Here is a 22199-nt window from a genome sequence, read left to right on the forward strand (position 1 = left end):
GAACTGCTTGTTTCTCAGTGGGCCGCGCCGGCTGGCTCATCGGATTCTCTGGGTGTGGTCCCATCCCTGGCCCGCAGTCCGCACAATCGATAACAACAAAGCTACACGTCTGTAGCAAAACAGACTCACACAACACTACTCAAAATGAACCGCATAATCGATAACAATTATTCGGAACTACTAACTCATGAACAAAATACACAGCTGTAACAACTATGAAAATGTAAACAACAAAGGTAAGACACTCAATATAAATTAACAAAAAAACACTATTTATCCACCTTACTCTTCCAGATCGGGCCCCGGTTCCGGACCCAGCGTACCCGCCCTGCCATGAGACGATCACCTCCACTCGTCTCCCTCGTTTTGGCCACTAAATGGCCTATATTAGCCCGTGTCGGCCATAATGCCCACTCTCCCCAGCAATATTATTTTAGCCGGACATGATTTCTTTCAATAGGTGCGTATAATTGGTTGCGTTTTCTTAAAATGTATAACAATCATAATCATTGCTTATGGCATTTATCTTGCAGCTGTTTAGGATCTCATGCAAGCGGATAATTCATTAACTTCACAGGTGCGTATTACTGCTGCATATATTTATACTAATTGACAAAGCGCCTTAATTCCTAAATTTTTCTCTTATAGAATTAAATTTTTTTTTTTTTTTTTTTTTTTTTTTACAACACTGAATGGAACAGGCGACGAAACACTACAAGGATATTGCTAGTCGCCGCAAAAGAAACGCGCAATGAGGCACTTTAGAGGCAATCGTTGCGCCGATTTAGGAACAATGGCCCACACAATTACTTAAAACTGGGTATGTCACGTATTGTGTATTGTATGTATTAAATCGCTTAATTCTACCTTACCCTACCTAAAGAGCTCTCTGGGGGTGGTAAGGGGCGATATAAATGCGTAAATTCAAATTGGGTAAGTATGTGAGCATAGTTCGCGCAAGTGTTAATTTTAGATTTTTATATTTTACAGGCGCAGATGCATCACCTTTGGAGTTTTCCCCCCACCGTTCGCACTCTAAAGTGAAGCTCGGCGTAAGTGCCTATGTATGTATAAATATATTTCATAAATACAAATTTACTAAATTTAACGATAAAAAAAAATCTATTCCTTTTCAGGGAGTGCAATTAGGAGTCTTCTTCTGACTCTGCCAGGGGCTCGAACGAGGATGGGCAAAGATATGGAACGGACTCACTCGGTGGATGTGGGCGGGGTCTCGCCTGTGGCCGCTTCTTTGTTGTTGGAGCCCGGTCGTTGGTGGCTCGTCTCGTCGCCTTCAGGTTTGCGCCGACGCTTGCTGGCGGCGTCGCGGATATGGCTGGTTTGCGCCGCTGCACTGAATCTTGGCCTTGAATATTTCGTGGGCCTCTCTGGTGCGCGAGCTGGTTTCCTTGGTGCCGGAGCCGTTAATTTTTGGCTTATCTGGTCCGTCTCTCGTCGCACTTAAGTTTTAAGTCTCTTTTAATTTTTTTTTTATATTTTTCTTTGTGACTCGAGCGGTTTGATTTATATATATTTATTACATGGCAAAGAACACAAAACAAAACTTTTATTCGTCTGTTAAGCCATTGGTACTATGTGCCGGCTTAATTTTTCAGAAGGGAAAAAACTTTACTCTGTCGAGCAGAAATGTCCAACTTTTATCTCACTTCGAGCTGGCACGCCCGCCGTTAACCGCTGAACAAATCGAACTCCCCGACATTTTGGGCAGCCACACCATCGGTGCCGAATTTCGGCACACGCATACATTTGCGAGGCGGGCACCGTTGCTGCTCATCTGCACAGCTGCATTTTTTTGGGTCAACGGCCCAAATGAAGGCCAAGGGCATATCCAAGGGCATGCGATCCACTCTCCTCGTATTCCCTTTAAGAGCGAACCGGGCGGCCAATAGCAATCGTCGCTTTTGGCGCCGTGGATCGCATGTCTGGCGTTGCCACCCTTCAAAATTTTGGGCTCCGCCGTGGGCCCAGCTTCACCCCGCATACTCCGACCATATGACAAAAAGATATCGGCGTGGCCGATAATATCGAACGCAACCAACTGAGTAACCCTCGGTGCTGCCGATAACGTCCAATGCAACACATTTGCATTTATTGTATTCTACTATTTAAGGTAAATATAGCTAGGTAGGCACTGGTGTTGGGCCTTTAAAGCCGCGTGCCAATAAGAAATGTTCCGCTGAGTCGCCACGACTTGCGCGTGGCTTTACACGTTTAACTTTCTCGTAATGGCATAATATGTCCCGTTCCAGTTTTGGTACATCGCCATTGTCCCAGATCTTGACCACCAAATTGGCTTGTGGTGCGGACATAGCAAGGGCAAACCTAAGCACCTCGTAGCACAGATTTGTGATGCTCTCCTGGTCCAGCATACGCACGCCCGTAGCATTGGGTGCCATGTCCGAGAGAACACAGTTCACTTGTCGACCCGCCAGAGATTCCCGTAGACGCTGCTGGGCAAGCGGCGTAGTAAAATCCATTCCTCCAAAGATAGTCGCTCCGGGCACTGCATGGAAATGTAGGAGATCTATGCTATACACTGCGCCTCGTGGCGTACGCTCTACCTTGCCATTTGCGTTGGTGCGCTCAGCCGCCACTTGTGTCCAACTGCCTGGCGCAGCACCACAATCTAATACTACATCGCCAGGCCTTAAAATTTTGTATTTATCATCCATCTCCAGAAGCTTAAAGGCACTGCGACAGCGAAAATTTAGCATGCGCGCCTTCTCCACATATGGATCGGCCAACTGCCGTATCAACCAATCCTGGGAGCTTTTGCTTTTACCCTTAAGGTTGTTAGCCTGCTGTTTGGCATGTTGCACTGTATTCTGTGTTTGTAGAAAACGTTTGAATAAACAATTGCTTAAATTGACGACCGGTTGCCGCATTGTGCAACATAAACCAAAACAGCTGTAAAGAGAGCTGAACATACTGTCTGGTATTTAGTATTTTTCAGCATTACAGAGTTTTTAATTTAACTAGTTCCATTAGCAAGATACTGAACTTTAAGCAAACACAGTTCACAAATCAAAACAAAAACAAAAGTACTATTTTTTATATCAAGAGTTAAAGAATAATTGAAAAAAAATCAAATAAATTTATTAATTTATATATATTATATATCACCGTGCACAACAATGCTCAAAAATACATAGATGTTGATTTTAATACAGAGCCAGTTTGCCAGTTAATAGATTCTGTGTGAACGTTCATTTGATGTGTTTTTGGTTAAGCAGTATGAACAAATTCAATTCAGTTCGGTGAGCAATTCCCTTTTTGTTCATACGCTCGCGAACAGTACAACTCTACGCAACAATGACGAATGAAAGAAATACGCATTAAATGGTAAACCAGTGCAAGTGTGTGTGTGAAGTGTCAAATTAAAGCAAATAAAAATTTATGAAAAACCACTGAAAATATGATACATTCGACCAATAGCAAGAAATTGCGGAGTGCATAAATAATCAAACGCAACATACATATATTTTTTCATTGTACGTCGCGCGATGTCAAAAAAGACAAGAACAACAAAGTCGTCGGATAGATTTTGCAAAATGAAATACTTCGTTCGTTGTTGCGCGTTAATTTTGCTATTGAGCAGCGTGATTGCATCAGCAGCAACACAAACAGCAGGTGCAAATGCCGACTCAGCAGAAGTTGTAAGCAGTGCCGAAGAAAAGACGGTAAGGGGAGGAATACGTTTAATGCGGGCGCCTAAGCTACGAATGCCTGTGGCCCATCAAAAGAATAGTTGATGACACTTGTTCAATTGTTTTTTCTTTTTGGTCTTTGATATAGGATTGTACAGACCTTGCCCGCGATGAGGAGGCGTTAATGGTATTCTCCACGCTGGGTGGTGGGCTAACGGCAATCGATCCAATAACAAGCGAAATACGCTGGACAATAGCAGATGGTAATTATACGCGCACTACTAACACTAACACAAGTACTTGAAAGTGACATATGTACGCACACGCGCATGCAAGACACGCAACGACACAATTACAGTTTCAGTTTAGTTTAGTTATAGTGTTTGAAATGCACCCGTAAAAAGTAACCTCAATCTACATTAACTGTCACTCTCTTGTTGCGCGAGTGTGTGTGAGACACTAAGCATATGGCAACTCTCCTTCTCTCCACACCCGCTGACCGGCAACGTCACGACCCCAAAAATACTAATAAAAACACTGTTGCATTAAAGGCATTTCGCTATAATTGTTAAAAGTGCAGCATAAACCAGAGCGATTCGCACTCCGATGAGCTCACCGCCTGGAAAACAACAAAAACATACGCATACGTATTTATGTATATGCGTGTATTGTTGTAGAAAGTACATGAAAGGAGATGCTGCTGGCTTACTCTAATTACACTTTTGCTCTCGACAATGCGCTGTTATTAATGGGTGCTATTGTTTTCGACTGATAACAGAGCACACCATGTATTAGTATGTATGTATGTGTGTATGAAAGTGTGTGCATGTAGTACATGCGTAATCTAGACGCGCCACGCTCGCAACAACAAATAAAGTTCCTTTAATTAAACTGCCAACGCAACACGATATCGCCACCTAACGCTCAGTTGTTATTAATATAACTTTTCCGTTATTTTATTGACAACGTTTTAGATTTTAGATTTTTGTTTGCTTGTCACCAGGTGGTTTACGCTATATCAGATGACCCAGTGGACGCCTTTAATTACAAATTAGTTATTACTCAAAATAACATTAATCTTATTTATTAAATTGGTCAATACGCAAGAGTAAACAGTTATCCATATTTTTTTCTTAAGTTCTCAACTTAACCTCAATTGTAGATTTGATATTAATACTATTTCAAAGGGAAAATACCTATCTTTCTAGTTGAGTTTTTTTAAAAGTGACATTCGTTAAACTGTTGCTATAAATATTTTTTTTATTTTTATTGAGTGCTTGCTGGAATTTGCATTATCAAATAATATACAATTCAACTGTCTCGTGTCTTATCTTGAAAAATCCAAACAATTATTTATTATTAACTTCGTAATCAGTATCCGGCACAGCAGCAATTGGTACGCCCACCAAAAAGATGGTTTCTTGCGATAAACCCAAAATATAATATTGTATATAGAAGAATATACAAACATATGTTTGCGTGTATCTTATATGGAGCATAGAGTATACTATGTATTACAAATTGAAAATATAACGCGGTTTTTGTGTTTCGTATTTTTATACCCTAAGCCTATTAAAAATGGGTATAAGGGTATATTGTTTTTGTGCAAAATCCAAATGTATGTAACAGGCAGAAGGAAGCATCTCCGACCCCATAAAGTATATATATTCTTGATCAGCACCAATAGCCGAGTCGATCTAGCCATGTCCGTCTGTCTGTCCGTCCGTCCGTATGTATGAACGCAAGGATCTCAGAACCTATAAGAGCTAGAGACTTGAAATTTTAGATGTAGATACTCCTAGTTCCCGCGCAGATTTGTTTCCGATAATCGATAACTTACTCCGTTTCCAAGCAATCGATAAAAATCGATATCCTGTTTTTTGGGCTATTTTGGTAAATATAGGAGCCAGAGTCACCAAACTTGACAAATAACTTCTAAAATAGAATACACTTATATATGCATTTGACGTTTTAAGAAGAGGGTTCAGGGTATCCCCTAGTCGGGAGCTCCCGACTAGAACCTCTTACTTGTTATTTCCTGAAATATTAATAATTTTTAATGGAAAACAACATGTGTACAACATCTTCGCTTGATTTTCTAGACAAGCGCAAGTATTTTAAATATAGAATGCTTGATTATATATGGAACTGCTTCAATTATAAACACGATATGTAATGGGTTTATAAATGCATAGAGATTAGTTTTGCATTAATTTTAACCAGTCAGCCATAGCAAATTTATATATAGCTAGTGATGTGTGTACAGTGAAACCTTCACTGACGAACAACTTACTTGGAAAAACCTTAAGCCTGATAATTTTCATCTTGTGTTTCTTTTTGACAAAATTTTCAAGAAGATGTCTTCATTAACAGAACTAAAAATTGGAGCTGTTCCAGAGTGCTTTTGCTGTATATGTAAACAATATTTATGTATATTGATTTATAAGTCTAGATATGGCTATTATTGCTATTACCTCATCACATGTCCAGCCCGGTGCAATTGTGGTTAGAATCCAGATGCTAATTAGAGTGCTCGGCGAGGCGAGTTAAATGACCTGGCCAACTGAGAAATGGTTGCCACAGAAAACCCACTCTCTACCCCACTCTCCACACTCCCAACCTTAACTCGCGCTCCCGCTCTTGAGTGTATTTTCAATAATTAACATCGGCCTGTTGTGGGTTAGGTGGTGATAAGGCTCAGCACGAGAAGTGTGCGCGCAGCCAAGTGTTGATAAAGCCAAACGTTCCCTCGATTTCTGTTGCCGACTACCCGCAACAAGTTAAATTGTACCAATTTCAACGAACACAGTCATAAAATGCAGCAAGAACCCATTTTGATGATTGTAGGGAGTTTTAATGCTCTCCAAGTGGCAGCCCTTTCGCAGCTGTCATTGATAAATGATATTAGTTTGTTAATATTATGTCACGGGCAATAAATCACACTTTGACGTGTGTTCACTAGTTATATATGCACTAATTACTTCATTTATCTGATTAATGTTGAAGAGTTTTCACAAATCCCTCAATAAATACTCTCCCTTGACCTAAGATTTACCCAACTGTCGTTATTTCTGAACGTTTTTTCCTCTCGAAATTGTTATGAATTTAAAAAGTCTAGGATTTATAATTATATAAAATGACCTCTTTAAATATAATCTTAAATGAACGACTTGTAGCTCTCGTATAGCGCAGATAAGGATAAAAGATAAGCAAATAATTGCATATATGCCACACGCACATGCACATGCTTTTGTAAATATGTGCACAAGTGTTTTGGTACGCCTTATATAGATATAAAAGATACGGGTAGTACTTAAATTTACCCAAATTCGTTCGCTGTTCTATTTGTTTATTTCAGATCCGCCCATTGTAGCGGAACCACAGCAAAATGTGCAGGTTCCACATTATCTGCCTGACCCTAGAGACGGCAGCATTTATCAGCTCGGTCAAATGGGCAGCCTTAAGAAGCTGCCCTATACGATACCCCAGTTGGTGGCCAATGCGCCGTGTCGCTCTTCCGATGGCATCTTGTACTCGGGCAAGAAGAGCGACACCTGGTATATGGTCGATCCAAAGACGGGCAGACGTGAGAAGGTCATGGGCTTCGGTGATGCCCAAATGGAGGGCAAAGATGGTGAGCATATTGGCTGGGCCACATCGCGTGCTATCTATCTGGGACGGACACAGTATACGGTCATGATGTACGACAGTCAAGCTAAGGATAAGAATGCCAAGCCCTGGAACATTACTTTCTATGATTACAATGCGCTCAGTGCGCCGCCAGAGCTAGCCAAGGAATATGGTAATATATATATAAAAGTATTACATGTGCCTAGTCCTTATCTCTGATTACTTTTATAGAGTATATTCACTTAACCACCACCAGCAATGGCCAGATTGTTACCCTGGATCGCAAACAGGGCAAATTTTTATGGCAACGCGATCTGAACAGTCCCGTGGTGGCTGCCTTTCTGCTGGGTCCGGATGGGCTGCTCAGCGTGCCCTTTACCACAGTCTCCGATGAGGCTTACGAGGCCATACTGGAGGAGTCCAAGACGGGCAATGTGAATACTGTAAAACTATTGTAAGAAACAATAACTTGCATTTCCAATTGATAACTGTCCAATACTTACCCTCTTGCTCTTCCACAGTCAATCATTGTATGTGGGCGAACATCAGCGAGGGCTCTATGCTCTTCCCTCGCTGGTGGATAAGAATACGCCACGCATATCTACAACGCCGCCTATCAAACTGCTCGATGGACCCGTCGCGGAGTTAAACAATAAACAGGATAACGATCCACGTACCATTTATATCAATGATGTGCTACAGGAAAGTCCGGGCATTATGCTGGGACATTACAACATGCCCAATGAAGTCAACAAGGGCAATTTGCATTTGTCTCCAACACCATCGGCGAACAAGGATGTGCTCAGTTTGGCTACCATACACAACTACAATGATGGCTATGGACTTTTGGCAAATAATGAAAAGAATGCCGCCGATATAGGCGTACAAACGGATCCGGAGGTGGTGGAGATTACCATTGACCCGACACGCTCAAATACCATCAATCGCACCAAGACCATTATTATGGCCAACAGCAATAAGGTGCAGGCATTTATAAACGAATGGTTCATGGATCATCCCAGTGGCAAGGTGCATCAAATACTGATTGTCATTGTCTTGGGCATGGTGGCGCTTTTCTGGTACACGTGCAGCACCATGCGGGAGCTGCAGAAGCAGAGCGAGAATGGATCCAAGACGATGGCACAGCAGGCCGCCGCTGGCACTAACAATGGCAGCACGGGTAGCAATGGCAGCAACATTAGTGCCCAGGATCTGCTTGATCTGGGCGATGGGAATGTGCGCGTTGGAAAGATTAGTTTCAATTCCAACGAAGTCCTAGGCAAGGGCTGTGAAGGCACCTTTGTGTTTAAGGGTAACTTTGAGGAGCGCTTTGTGGCTGTGAAGCGATTGCTGCCAGAGTGCTTTACCTTTGCCGATCGCGAAGTGGCTTTGCTACGCGAATCTGATGCGCATGAGAATGTGGTGCGTTACTTTTGCACCGAACAGGATCGTCAGTTTCGCTATATAGCCGTGGAACTGTGCGCCGCCACGCTTCAGGACTACACCGAGGGCGAACGTTCCATGGAGCTGCGTCAGTATATAGATATTTGGCAAGTGCTGGTCCAGGCAGCCGCTGGGCTCAGTCATCTGCATTCACTGGATATTGGTAAGATTCACTTCAACATCTATGTCATAAAACTGATTGATCAAGAGATAGTATTACTTGGCTGCTTGCTTGTAATATGTCATTTAATTTCCTTCTGCTCCTCTACTTGCAGTTCATCGCGATATAAAGCCACAGAATGTGCTGCTGTCGTTGCCCGATCCTAAGGGCAAGGTGCGCGTTATGATTTCGGACTTTGGCCTGTGCAAAAAACTCAATTTCGGACGCACCAGTTTCTCGCGTCGCTCGGGCGTTACGGGCACCGATGGCTGGATTGCGCCCGAGATGATGCGCGCTCAGCGAACCGTAAGTTATATTGCTCGCATAAAAGATTAAAAATTGTATATAATGCTTTGTGTGTTTTTCAGACCACAGCTGTGGATATTTTTTCGTTGGGCTGTGTCTACTACTATGTGCTGAGCGGTGGCCACCATGCCTTTGGCGACAATCTCAAGCGTCAGGCAAATATACTCTCGCATGAATACAGTCTGTCCAAGCTGCGCGCTGAAGATGATCATGAGGATAGCAGAATTGTAAATATCAAGCTGCCATTAAAGAGCGCTATACATATTAATCTATCTCCAAATACTTCTTTGTAGGTACTGGCGGAGCAGCTAATATCTGACATGATACATAAAGATCCCCAGTCACGTCCGCCGGCGCGCTGCATTGGTAACCATCCTCTCTTCTGGGATGAGCCGAAAATGCTTAGCTTTCTGCAGGATGTCAGCGATCGGGTGGAGAAGCTTCAGTTTCATGCCGAGCCACTCAAATCGCTGGAGAAGAATGGACGCATTGTTGTTCTCGACGATTGGAACATGCATTTGGATCCATTGATAACGGATGATTTAAGAAAATATCGCGGCTATATGGGCGCTAGTGTTCGGGATTTGCTACGCGCACTGCGCAATAAGAAACATCACTATCACGAGCTGACACCCGAGGCACAGGAGCTGCTTGGCTGCATACCGCACGAGTTTACCAATTATTGGGTGGAACGCTTTCCGCAGCTCATCTCGCATGCCTATCATGCATTCAGTATTTGCTCCAATGAGCCCATCTTTAAGCCGTACTACAGCACCGGCTATCACTTTTCGCGTCCCTGGTATTTTGATGCGGACGATGCAATGTTTCCTATGCTAATGCGCGATCCCAAGCCGCTACCCAAGATGGGCAGTCCCAAGAAGACTCCACCAGCGCCGCAACTATCCCTGGCGCAGCAGCAGCAGCTTAAGCAGCGCAAGGGGGCATACAACTTTCGCAAACAGATCAACGATGATCTAATGCCCGGCGTGGGATTGCAGCGCAATATGGAGCTGGATGCGCAGGCACTTGAAGCGGAAATGGGCAAACGCGATGTCTTTGCCAATTTTAAATTTCGACGTTCCAAGCCGAGCAACAGGAATTACGCCGGGGCCGGTAAAGAGCAGGAGAAGGAGAAATTCGTTAGTTGGACAATGCCTTCGACAACGACGGACTAGAAGTAAAACTAAACTAAACTTGACTAGTTGTTAATCCTTTATTATATTTAAAAATAATATTTTTCTTATAATTAGCAATAATTATTATAATTTTACTTGTGCAATTTATCTATGCAACTATTCCAAAACAATTCCCCATTTTCATTTAAATCTTTTTAGCTAAATCTATCAAAACCCGTACTGATCACAACATTTAAGCAAATGATAAAAGTTTAAAATATTTTTATATATATATGTAAATATATATAAACTCGTAGGCAAGTGTAACGATATGAAAAGTGTGTCTATCGAATGCACGCAATTTAACTGTGATAATTTATTGTAATTCTGTTTAATGCCCAAGTGCAAATTTATATAGAAAATAGTGCATGTTTTATATACCTATACAAATCTATAATTTTGCATTAGTTAAGAGACCCAAAAAAACCTGGAACAGAAAACGAGAGTCGAAGAGCTTGCTCTGAACCGTAACCTAAAGCTAAGTTATTCTTATTGATTCAAATAATAATGCACTTAGTATTAAGCATTTCGCAATAGAAACCAAAAACCTTTTTTTTTACCTTTGCATATTTCAATACCCTTCAACAGCCTCATTTGCATTTTGATATATTTAATAAAAAATGAAATATTTAACTATATAACAAAATGTTTTTATTTATATGTTTTTAAGTATTGCATTTGGATTGCTTGTGTAAAATGTGTTTAGGGACTTGCAAGATTAAATTTTCAACAGATTTATAAATTATTGTAAAGCCTTTAAAACTAAAAATGGCCCTAGCTAGTTATATATAGTCTGATGATGGAAAGATATACTATACTATCGGACGACTCATGAGACGAAATGGAAAAGATTTGAATAAAAAATGTTGATTTCCGATCCAATCCCATTTTCGCACAAGTTTAAGAATTGAACTTTTTCAATGCCAATGGATAGTCCTGATCGAAAGAGTTGTATCATTTGAGATTCTCAGCATATTTACCCGAGATTTTGGGCCTAACTCGTGTTATGAGAAGGAACCTGCATATTTTTATAATCGCCCACAGCATCTTATGCATATTAATGCATGTAATTAAAAATTTAAGTACTTAACTATATAAATATGTATTTATTAATTTTTTAACAACTTCATTTCTTGTCTGAAATGTTTATATAAATTTGAAATCATCTAAGAAACTACAAATTTATAATAATAACAGACTCATTAATAAATAAATTTTATAATTTAACAATAATAAATCATTTTTTTAAGAATTTGGAGCTAAAACAGGAGATTTTTGAGTTTCTTTAGAAGAAAGTAATTTGTATCTAGAACTTGATAATATAGTTTTTTGTTTTTGTTTCACTTTGGCGTAGATTTTGTTTCTTCATATCAACAGACAGTTGCTGGGTTTCGGTAGCGTCTAATAGGAAGGTTTCTTTAGCGCAGCCATTTCATGATACAAGCAATGCTTGAAGGCGTCCCAGCCCTCCGACTTGGCTACGGACTGTAAGGCAATAGTTTTAATCAATTAGTTGAGGCCAAGTGGGGCTAACGAAAACATAGTTCAGTGTAAAAGTGCGAATTAGTGGGAGATACGACAAGTATATGAGACGAAATATGGAGCGAAAAATTAACGGGGGGAGGTTCCACACGGACTAGAACCAACCTTTTTTCGGCAGCGCTTGTGTTTTTCGTTTTTTTATAGTTCATCTCAGCATCTTGGTGGGCTAAAAAGCATTAAAAAAGCACGAATGTTTGCCTCGCGTTGACTAAATTGAAGCTTTAGACTTGTCTTTACTTTTATGGGTCTGTGAGTCAGGCGTGTCAACAATAACAAAGTTTTAGGCACAACAAAAGTATTTGATTAGCTGATCAACAATAACGACAACAACAACAAAGCAATTAACAAATGAAGGCGATGACTTGTGACTTTGTGAAAGGGGTGAAAAAATACTCTGAAATTAATTGTGGTATTCCTGCGTGATTCCACACAAACTACAACAGTAATTAATAAATGTTTTTTAAAGAATTTAAATGATTGGGGTACAAAAAAAAAGAGTTTAATTAATTGCGGGCATAAGCCTAACAATTTAAAAACAAATCGCTGCATGTAAATTATGTATACGTAACAATTTTTATATTAGGCATTTAAAGTAAACATTGAATAAAAAGCCAATTTATTGTGTATATATAACTTTTAATATGCTTATGGCCAATAAAGAACTAAAAATAATCAAAACAAATGTTTATACGGCGTGCCTAAATCCAATTGAGTCGTTAAACAATTGGTCACAATACAAATTAGAATATTAATATAAAAGAAATAACTAAAAAGCTTAAGCACAAACAATGATTAATGCCTAAAACAAATTAAACACACACACAAATGAGAAAACACGTGCACGCACACACATAAGCGATAACAGGAACAACAACAAAAGCTGTTTTATATAAAATTATTAATGCCACAGCGCATCGCTGTCAATGTAGAAGTCCAATTGCCGACAGACGCTATGGCGCCAGGCTTGAAACATGGGATACTCGGGATCATCGTATGCATCGAGTGCCTCATTGTAATCAAAGAAACGACCACTTACTCTGAACCCACGATGCAAGCGATCCTTCATAATGGCTATGAACTCCTTATAATGCAAAAGACCATCCCCATCCGCATCGAATATGGCAAAGACCGTATCAATCATATGCTGACTGAGGCAATAGCCTGTGCAGATCTTGGCAGCGCGCGCAAATTCATCTGCTCAAATGGAAATACAAATTTATGAGGTTAACAGATTTATGTACGCATTTACTACGACTCACCCTTGGATATGGAGCGATCGGCCAGCGTGTACATTCGCATGGCTATGGTAAAATCATCGAGATTATTGAGAAAATGACAGAAGTCACGAAAATCGTTAAAGGATATGCCCTGCTCATCCTTGACGCGATGCAGCAAACGCTCTAGAAATACATCGTACTCATCTGTGGCCAGATACGTGTACCGCAGCAAGATCTTGGCAAAGTCCAGTTCGGTTATAAAGCTTTGTCCCTTGGAAAATTCGTTGAACTCCAGCTCGAGCACCTCCGTCTGCAGATTATCCATAAAACGATAGAAATTGTCATAGTTGATGACGCCGGTGCCGCGTTTGCCAAACAGATGCAGCTGCAGGGTGGTGGACACCACATGACGTCGCTGCAGACCCTCAGCGTCATCCGTAAAATTACGCTGCAAAGTAAAAATAATATTAGTTTACCTATATATTTAATATATAATATTCGCTTTAATCACACCATAAGACACAGGCGCATGCTCAACCTTACCTCGTGTGGCGTATCGGACGTTTCATCTTGATTTTCTGACGCCTGATCGCCGTGTTTTTCTCTCCAAGCGCCGCTGAAAATGCGCTCCATCTGGGGTTTTGATTTATATACAATACGTTGGGATGGGAGCATTGTTGGGTAGTTGGGGTTTGGTTAGATTGGGAGAGAAGAAAAGTTAGGTTTGGTTAAGTTAAGGTTTTAGGTTACAGTTGGGCAAAGGATTTTGTAAAGAACGCAGAGAACAAAACGTAACGTAAGTGCATAACGTAAGAAAAGTATTAAAGCATACAAAATTTTAAAAAAATTCAAGAGGTTAATTGCACTGGGCGCTAGCAAATATACAAGGCAGGTGCACAGGTTTGGACATAACAACATAATACATAGCGTAACATAACATAACGTAGCGTAACGCAACATGAAATCAAACGTAACTATGCTAAGCTTCTACGTATGCGTTCTGCGCATATTTTACAACGCTTTTTTTTTGTTCTGAAAGCAAAGCTATAGTTTTTTTTTGTTTTTTTTTTTTTTGTAAATTCCTCATAGACTTACAAGACCCTTGGGTCGTGAAACGGCTAAAGATTTTATCGATGTGGGTTCCTCATAAGGTACTAAGCGTCGCATCTGTATCATATTATTAAATAAATTATAGCATTAAAATAAAAAAAAAAATGTAAACAAAATTCTTTATAAAATTCCTGTCGCTAACGCTGGCTATTTGATTTTGAATAGAGTTAAAAATTATTTAAAACATAGAGAAACAATAAATAAAATCAAATCTTACAATTTCCTTGGTTTTTGGGTCAACATCTTGTATGGATTTGAAGGCGCCGGCCAAAATGGAAATAATCTGTTAAATTAGGATTAGACAAAAAAGTAAATTATAAAAAACAAATAAAAATAACTCATAATATAAAAAAGGAAAAGGATTCCATAAATAAAATACATATACAGATAAATTGATCACTTTATACACTTACGACTAGAAACTCGGCCTTATCCACACGCTGATTGCCATCCGTGTCGAACATGTTGAAAGCAATGCGGAAGCCAGATTTGGGTTCTGTAAACATAATTATCATAATAAAATCATAATATATATAAAATGATCATAACATTATATGCTAAAGTTTAAGCAGTATTTTCACTAATATAAATCAAACTTTCACAAAATGATATTTTCCCTTTAGAATCTCGTGAACCGAATTATTATAATTGATATAACTAATATTGCTATACTGCTATGCTCATTCTTTTCTGATTATAACAAGCATACAATATATATATATATATATATAGATTTTAGTGTACATTTAAGGATTTTATAGATAGGTTTTTATTGAGTTTCTTGGCGTTTCAACTGCGTTCCAAGACTTACTGGTCAAAATGGAGAGCAAGAACAAATACTCCGTGTAGGAAACAATGCCTGTTTTATGAAAAAAATTAATATTAATACATATTTCATATAAATATATAATTATTTTACTCATACACACCCTTGTCCCTGAGATTGCGAAAGAGACGTGATGAGCCCTTTTTGACTGCCGGCGTATTGTCCTTGTATTTTTCAACCTCCTCGCTGCTGAGCACGCGACGCTTCAGACGAGCTGAAAGATCAACAATTATTGAATTGAATTAGGTTTATTTAATAACTTTAATGCTCACGTCTGGGTTCCTGTTCCACAACAGATTCCAGAAAATCCTGCGGCGTCATATACAGCTGATCCTCGAACTCCACGGAGGCGAATTTAATGAAGCGGCGCTCACGGGCGGTCAGTTTAACATTCTCCAAGTCGGTATCATCGCGATGCTTTATTGATAGACGATAAAAGATGAATCGTTGGGTAACTTGATATGCGTCTCAGTATAGTGGGAGAATATATATAACATATATGTACATGTGCACATGTTTAATGGGCATAAATCAGCGCCAGATTGGATCGCCAGAAATTTCCGCCGCTGGCGCACAAAGGCGGCAAATGCAGACGACAAATAACCGATCGATATCGGAAATCAGGCTGAGCGTCTGGTGACGTTTTGATTAATGTATAAAAGCGACCTCAACTGCAAGCAAAATTATTATGAATATCAGATGTGAAATATACTCTGATTTGCAGTCTGCCGTGTATGCCTTTAAAGTGTAATATTAATGGACTGTTCTGGCGCTGGACAGGATTCCCACGTTAAGCATGGCTAAACAGCCAGGGCCAATAAAGTGCCAAATTGATTTGGTCATACGATTTTTTTTGGGGGTGGCACATACGTACATATGTATGCTCATATAATAAATTGGCTTAAGCTCCATAAATCTGACATTTAATGCCACACACACAAAATGTGGGCAGTGGCCGCCCCAAGGAATGACTCAATTTTGCAGGCCCCATGCATAATTCGACTGTCTGGGGCACATGTCCCCCGAAAAAGAACAAGTAAAATTGCTACAATTGTGAGTGCTAGACTTACAGATACCCTGCATCCTACACACACTAGTAATCGCTATATATAAAACTGTTTGTCCCGATTGACTGACTGGTGTCTGAATATTTCCAAACGCAAATGGGGAATATTAGCGGAATAAATCTATTTGACTATCACAAAATCGTCTTCTAACTTACTTTGAATTAATTAGAGAACTATTTCAGTTTTTCCCTTTATGCCATTCCCTTTTATGACCTCAACAGTCCAATTTTTGAAAATTTATAGCTCTGCCTTTGTTAACTGATCAAGTATATATTTTCTCTCTCTCTCTCTTCTTTGTATTTATAATGATTATACCCGTTTCGAAAACCATTTTCAAGGGGTTTTGGTCTTAATAAGACAGAGACTGGCGCGTAATTTGAATGTTAGACATGTGCTGCAGCCACCAGCCTCAATTCACGCCCACGCGCTGCAATTGAATCGTGTGTTAATTCTTCATAACTGGGCTGACATCACTCAGACCAGGCAGGAGAGCCGCAGGCGCTCGGCAGGCGCTGTATTTTCTTTTTTTATTCTTTATAGGCAACAATTAAAGCTCATTCGTCATCATCAGAGGCAGTCGTCGTCGTCGTGGTTGTCATAACTTGGCTCAGGGACTTGGCACATGTCAGGGACGCTGCGGCCCGAAACATAGCCACGCCTGCGTCTGGCATTGGGCCCGCCCGCCTGCTAGCCTTTTGGTGGGTGTATCCAAATCCACACTAGCCAGATCGATTGATAGATAAATTTTGTGGTAGCTGGCATTCGTGTCAGCGTTCGTTCTGGGCACGTTGTCAGGTGCGTGGGCGGAGTTCGCAGCTACTTGGACACTTTATCAACAAAAACCAAATGCACTTTTCATTATTATTATTATTATTCTTATTTTTGCGGTCGTTCCTCAGATTTTCAAGGTGTGTGGCAAAGAATATGCACAGTTGCGGCACATAAAGCATTTTTTTGTTGCACCTATGTTGAAATGAATGCAAAGCCAATTACATATTCAAGATCACATAGATTGTCTATGATATGGACATGTAAATTGGCGTATTAAATGTCTAAGAATGTCACTGAAAAATAACTATTAAAACTATTGACTAGGAGATACCCTGTAGTCGGGACAATCTGAGTTCATTTGAATGACGACGGCAAGGCTTTTGTATATACAGGAACCTATATACGAAATTTGATAATTTCAACTGAGATAGTTTACGAGTTCAAATTGACGAACAAGGCTATATTGATTCGATTTTTGATGCGTATTAAGAAAATATACAGAGTCTTCTTTCTATTATTGAAACACTTAATAATAAATTTGCTGAGATCCCTCCACGAGTATAAAAGCCACTATTTAATACGATTAGATAATGTTTGCAAGCAAAGTAAGTTTTGACAACAATTCCATTTTCCTACAACTAATAATAACTAATTATTTATCTCCGTTTCGTCGTGCGTGATGATACAAAGGTAACATAAATTAATCAATTTTGTATAATTTTCTCAATTAAATTTTAAAACGGGCAAAACAATTTCGACACATTTTTTGCATTGCTTTTGAATATTGTTATGGGTTTTTTGTGAATAACTTCTATCCTTTGCAACACCGGCTGCGGCTTTGGTTCGTCCATCAGATTGGATGAAGGAGCACCTTACATTCCCACATCTAAAGGTTACTCAAACGGACGCGGCTACACCTGGGCGGTTAATTCTCTTTGGATAAACATATTAAGGGGTGTGTTGCAAAAAGGATGGTCTTCAAAAGCAGAAACCATCGACCAGGCTATGTTTTTCACAATTTTATCAACCTGTTGTTGAACCTCGTCCTAAAATGTCCAAAACGCTAGAAATTAGATTATGGACCTAATGTCTAGCACAGAGCATTTCATGCAGTGGGGATTGCCCTTATAAGTTAATCAATTTTCAATTAATCATTGTCATAGTTAGATTTTTTTTAATAAACTCATATGTAAAATCCTACACAAACTCCACCCAAAATGGAACATGTTTGAAAAAATATTTTTGTATGGATCTCTTTTAAACGATTGCCTTCAAAAATATTTTTTTTATCAAATTTCACCAACTGCGGGTAGATAATGGGGGAGTTCAATAAATGGAAATAATGTAAAATATAGTTTCAAGAATATTATACTTTAGGCATCAAAGGGAAACTTACGCAGGACGGATCAAGTCTTTGTTTGCCCCAGAAAATGCATGATTAAATACAAACTACAATAAAGAGCTTTTTGTATTACATGTTGCTCAAGCCTTAACAATTAATTACCCGAAGTACTTAATGTAAATATTTGTACTTCACACCACCGAAAAAGAAACAACAAAAAAAAAAGACGATAATCAGACCCGCCGACACGCAACAGCGCGTCAACTGTTTTGGGGTTTAGCAACACCAAAAACCAACAAAAAATAAAAAACTGACGGTGTCAACAGGTTTGAAGACAAGTTTTGAAGTGTTGATGGTTTTATTGTTGTTCAATGAACTTGAGCACGCAACAACAAAATGAAAACGGCGTCCCCCCAAAAAGCGGCAAAGACCGTGAACCACTTTTTTCTTCAATCCTACAGCGAGTCTAAAATGAGTAATAAAAATTAAGCTGTTCTAGGACAGTGGGGGTAGGCGAGGGGCCTTGATCGCGTGTTTGTTGTTGTTTATTAAACGCCAATCTAAGCAAAGACAGCTAGAAAACGCAACGAATGCGGCGAGCAAAACAAACACAACACACACTGAACGTCAATCAGCTGTTGCCGTTACGTTATGGCAAAACGCAACAGCTGGCTGCGCTGCGTAACGTAAGCTGCCCCAAGCTAAAAATAACTGCGCGAGTCTTTTACGGCCATTTATTGACTTTTCCATACTCTGCTGCACTCACACACACACACACATACACGCACATTAATATACTGTTATCACTAGCTGCTATTGTTTTTCTTTTTGTTTGTGTTTACCAGGCTCTTCTTTCGCATTGCATTCGCTGTATTCGCGGCGCTTCTCAGTCGAATAAACGCAGTCAATGCCGCCAATGAGGCGACACTGCCGCCCACCAGCACCAGCAGACGGTGTGTGTTTCTTGGTGGCAATTTATTCGCAAAATCTGTGCTTGCATTTCGGCAACATGCTTTATACACGGTTACACTTGGTCGTTGGGTTAAAAGTGCACTAGATTTAACTGTTAAACGCGCCACTACTTTTGCCATTGCGGAGGGCCTCTTCGCGCTGCTCGGAAGAAAAAACTAAACGAAGTGACAAATAGAAAAACGTAAGCAACGTAATGCGCTGTGCGCTTGTCGCGTAAGGCGCGCATAGCGTTGCCACCTAGGAAAATTAGTACACAGAGTTGTATGCGTCATGTCGGCAAGTGGCGCGTATTTGAATCTAAAACAAATGCTTTTTTACTAATTTTTTTTAATTGATTGTGTTACTACGTAACCAGTATCCGGAATTATATTGAATGCTGTGCAGTATACGTTTTGATTTTTATCAATTTAATTCTCAGCAGAAATTCCATAGAAAACACCCCAAAACATTTAAATTCTTATTGACTTTGAAAATCAATTTATTTGTTTTTATATTGACAGCTATTTGCTGCGCTCAACGACGTGCTGGTGTACTACGTGCCCAAATTCACACAAGTTTCCAATTTACGTATTTCCAAAAACTATTTCTAAATCCTGGCAGCGTAGAGCGCTGCGGTTTTTCACCGGAACACTCAACAAATATTTGACTCACTTTCGCTAATTTTGATTATTTTATTAGGCATGTCCAAAATACGCGCGATGACGTGCCCGCACCCTCAAACCATCAAACCATTGCGTCAATTCCAAGTCCAAAGCTCAAATGACTCACAGCCAATCGAATCAATAAAAATGTTGAAACAAAAATGTACCAATTGGATATCAATGCGATACGATTCAGATCAAAACCGGTTTGTTGGCCCATCAAATTCAATAGAAATGTTCTGAACCGCAAAAAAAAAAAACACAAGACAAAAACCCGAAAATATCGATTTCAATAGATTTGTTTAGGAGCTGCGCCCTTTGGTCCGTCCGAAGAGGCCACAGGTGAAGTTACAGTCTGCGCCGCAAGATCAGTTGACACCACACGCTCCATAACTGGCATCTCATGGGCTCTATGAAACGGATGGCATTGTTTTCAACACGAAAACCCTAAGACGACAAGTCGGGTCCAATCGGGCGCTGGGGGTTTCGATTTTCTCTGTTACCAGTTATGAGCTCGTAAATTATTAAATTCTGTTTTATTTTCATTTCATCTTTTGTATGGCTCATATTTACGCTAAGGATTGTGTTTCCTTTTGGCTCGCCAGCAGCATTTCCTGCGAAGTTGTAAAAGTTTAGCGTAGTCCAACGGCCCAAGCGCCAGTCTTTCCGTCTGCAATTTGGTAAATACAATTCGTAAGCCATTAAAACGTATAAATATCCGTTGGCACATAAACATTTTTGTTGACGCCTTCGCTTTGCTCTCCCCCTCTCTCCCCGCTCCCCTTCTCTCTCTGTTGTGAATATCCTGCGGCTATAAACACAGAGGCATGCGTTTATACACAATTTAAAACGTTCCGTTTTTTGTAGTAATAAAGTCGTTTCAATTAGCTTTTGACTTGCAACCGCAACGTTTCTTATTGCAGCGCCCAAAAAAAAAGTAAGGAATAAGAAAAATTTGTTTTAACTTGGCCCCAAACTTAGCGCCAGCCTTGAGGGCAAATACATGCATTTCCTTAATACTCTTGCGCAGGGTATAGTAATTATGTCATAAAATGTGTAACACAAAGAGAAATGTATATTATTGAAGAAGAATGTTTAGTAATATAGAAAAGTTGTTATCGCTTAGATTTTTCTGTAGTACAGTCCTATTTTGTTTTCATCAGGTATTGTATACAACTTTTAGATTAAAAACAAGTTTTCTTCCAATAGCTGCTCAACATTTCACAACTGCCTCAAACTGGTTAAAATTTGTATTTCGTACAAAGCTGCAAAAAAGTCTTAAGCCAAACCGTTGCGAACTTGAAATTCCACATTATTTTTGCTATAACTCGAATCCTTTAAGACATTTAAGAAAAATTAGTTGACTTGGAGCCAGAAGCCAGCATCAGAGATCAGTTCCTGTAGAATTGGATAAAAGGGTACTTAATATTCGTCATTGGAAAACATATCTTTTGTTTTACGTTATTCTTTCGTTAACTCCGCTTGTACGAAAGTTAATTAGTTTGGCATTTAGGAGCTACAAAAGGTAGCTCCAAGTCGAAAATTTTCCCTCACTAAACCAGCTATTCGGTAATATTGAGCTGAATATTAAAACGATTAACGCATCATCTAACGGTAAACATGCGTTTTTGATATATGAGCTGGTGTCCTATGCATTTTTCAGACATTTATGTGCCTCCTCTTTAATAAACTGATTATTGAGATATGTCAACGTTTAGGGTCTTCCCACAAACTCGGCTGGTTTACTGATCAGATATTTATTTTTGTTCGATCGTTTCTGATAACACTTCAATGCCATAAGAAAATAAAAGAGTTCATTGTCAATGTTCAATCAGTTAAAGAACATTTTGTGTCAAGTGATTTGGGCAGCAGTTGATGCATCTGCCTCGAGGTTTCCGATGGGGTGTTCCGAGGAGGGAATATGGTATATATTTTTGTTGTTGTTGGGTAATTCTGCGGCCACCACCTGTTGGGCGAGTTCGGTCGAACTCATTGAGTTGTAATTAAATGAGGACCACACGCGTGATTTAAGCAAGGCGTTGCCCTGTCACACACACACACACGAGCACATACTCGTAAATCTTAACGGCAAATGTGTGGCGGGGGAAGGGGCAGGGCCAGGTGCTGGGGCACGAACAGCTCATGCCGCATCTTGCATTCAAATAACACAAGTAAGTGTGTTCTAGGCGAAAGTGTTTGACGAGAAGATATCCCATGCCCAGCTTCGCAAAATACATCGTATTGTTATTAGTTATATATATTTGTGCGATTTATTCAAATTTTTAAATTTTCCTTCGTTAATAACTTTGATATTTACAACCTTCTAAGA

At 39.8% G+C, this 22199-nt stretch overlaps 3 protein-coding genes and 1 long non-coding RNA gene across 12 annotated transcripts; 2 read left to right on the plus strand and 2 right to left on the minus strand.

Annotated features, from left to right (window-relative positions):
• Window positions 1-215: 215 nt before the first annotated feature.
• Window positions 216-1022, plus strand: LOC115763745. 3 transcript variants are annotated; one of them, XR_004017939.1, is made up of 5 exons: window positions 216-236; window positions 295-460; window positions 534-577; window positions 702-820; window positions 884-919. It is a non-coding gene; the product is annotated as an uncharacterized LOC115763745 (long non-coding RNA). The 3 variants fall into 3 exon arrangements; XR_004017940.1 differs by lacking the exon at window positions 884-919 and adding an exon at window positions 991-1022 and having other exon boundaries at window positions 534-820; XR_004017938.1 differs by having other exon boundaries at window positions 534-820.
• Window positions 1023-1980: 958 nt separating this feature from the next.
• LOC115763741 (rRNA methyltransferase 2, mitochondrial) lies at window positions 1981-2982 on the minus strand. The gene has a single exon (XM_030706445.1). The coding sequence runs from the start codon at window positions 2946-2948 to the stop codon at window positions 2142-2144; it is 807 nt and encodes a 268-aa protein (XP_030562305.1). The 5' UTR covers window positions 2949-2982; the 3' UTR covers window positions 1981-2141.
• A 206-nt stretch (window positions 2983-3188) lies between these two features.
• Window positions 3189-10990, plus strand: LOC115763685 (serine/threonine-protein kinase/endoribonuclease IRE1). The gene is made up of 8 exons (XM_030706365.1): window positions 3189-3701; window positions 3817-3931; window positions 7027-7470; window positions 7530-7752; window positions 7820-8904; window positions 9017-9207; window positions 9270-9434; window positions 9501-10990. The coding sequence occupies exons 1-8, from the start codon at window positions 3525-3527 to the stop codon at window positions 10380-10382; spliced, it is 3282 nt and encodes a 1093-aa protein (XP_030562225.1). The 5' UTR covers window positions 3189-3524; the 3' UTR covers window positions 10383-10990.
• A 611-nt stretch (window positions 10991-11601) lies between these two features.
• LOC115763751 (calcium uptake protein 3, mitochondrial) lies at window positions 11602-19408 on the minus strand. 7 transcript variants are annotated; one of them, XM_030706458.1, is made up of 11 exons: window positions 19100-19408; window positions 15350-15494; window positions 15181-15291; window positions 15063-15110; window positions 14665-14747; window positions 14469-14534; window positions 14237-14308; window positions 13685-13774; window positions 13184-13589; window positions 12961-13118; window positions 11603-11867 (listed from the first exon to the last, which is right to left on the minus strand). In XM_030706458.1, the coding sequence occupies exons 1-11, from the start codon at window positions 19346-19348 to the stop codon at window positions 11784-11786; spliced, it is 1512 nt and encodes a 503-aa protein (XP_030562318.1). In that variant the 5' UTR covers window positions 19349-19408; the 3' UTR covers window positions 11603-11783. The 7 variants fall into 7 exon arrangements, with proteins under 7 accessions (XP_030562322.1, XP_030562318.1, XP_030562321.1 ...); XM_030706462.1 differs by lacking the exon at window positions 13685-13774 and having other exon boundaries at window positions 11602-11867; XM_030706461.1 differs by lacking the exon at window positions 14237-14308.
• Window positions 19409-22199: the final 2791 nt, after the last annotated feature.

Source organism: Drosophila novamexicana, unplaced genomic scaffold (genome assembly GCF_003285875.2).
Source record: "Drosophila novamexicana strain 15010-1031.04,08,12 unplaced genomic scaffold, DnovRS2.1 tig00000770-arrow-pilon, whole genome shotgun sequence".
NCBI lineage: Eukaryota > Metazoa > Arthropoda > Insecta > Diptera > Drosophilidae > Drosophila > Drosophila novamexicana.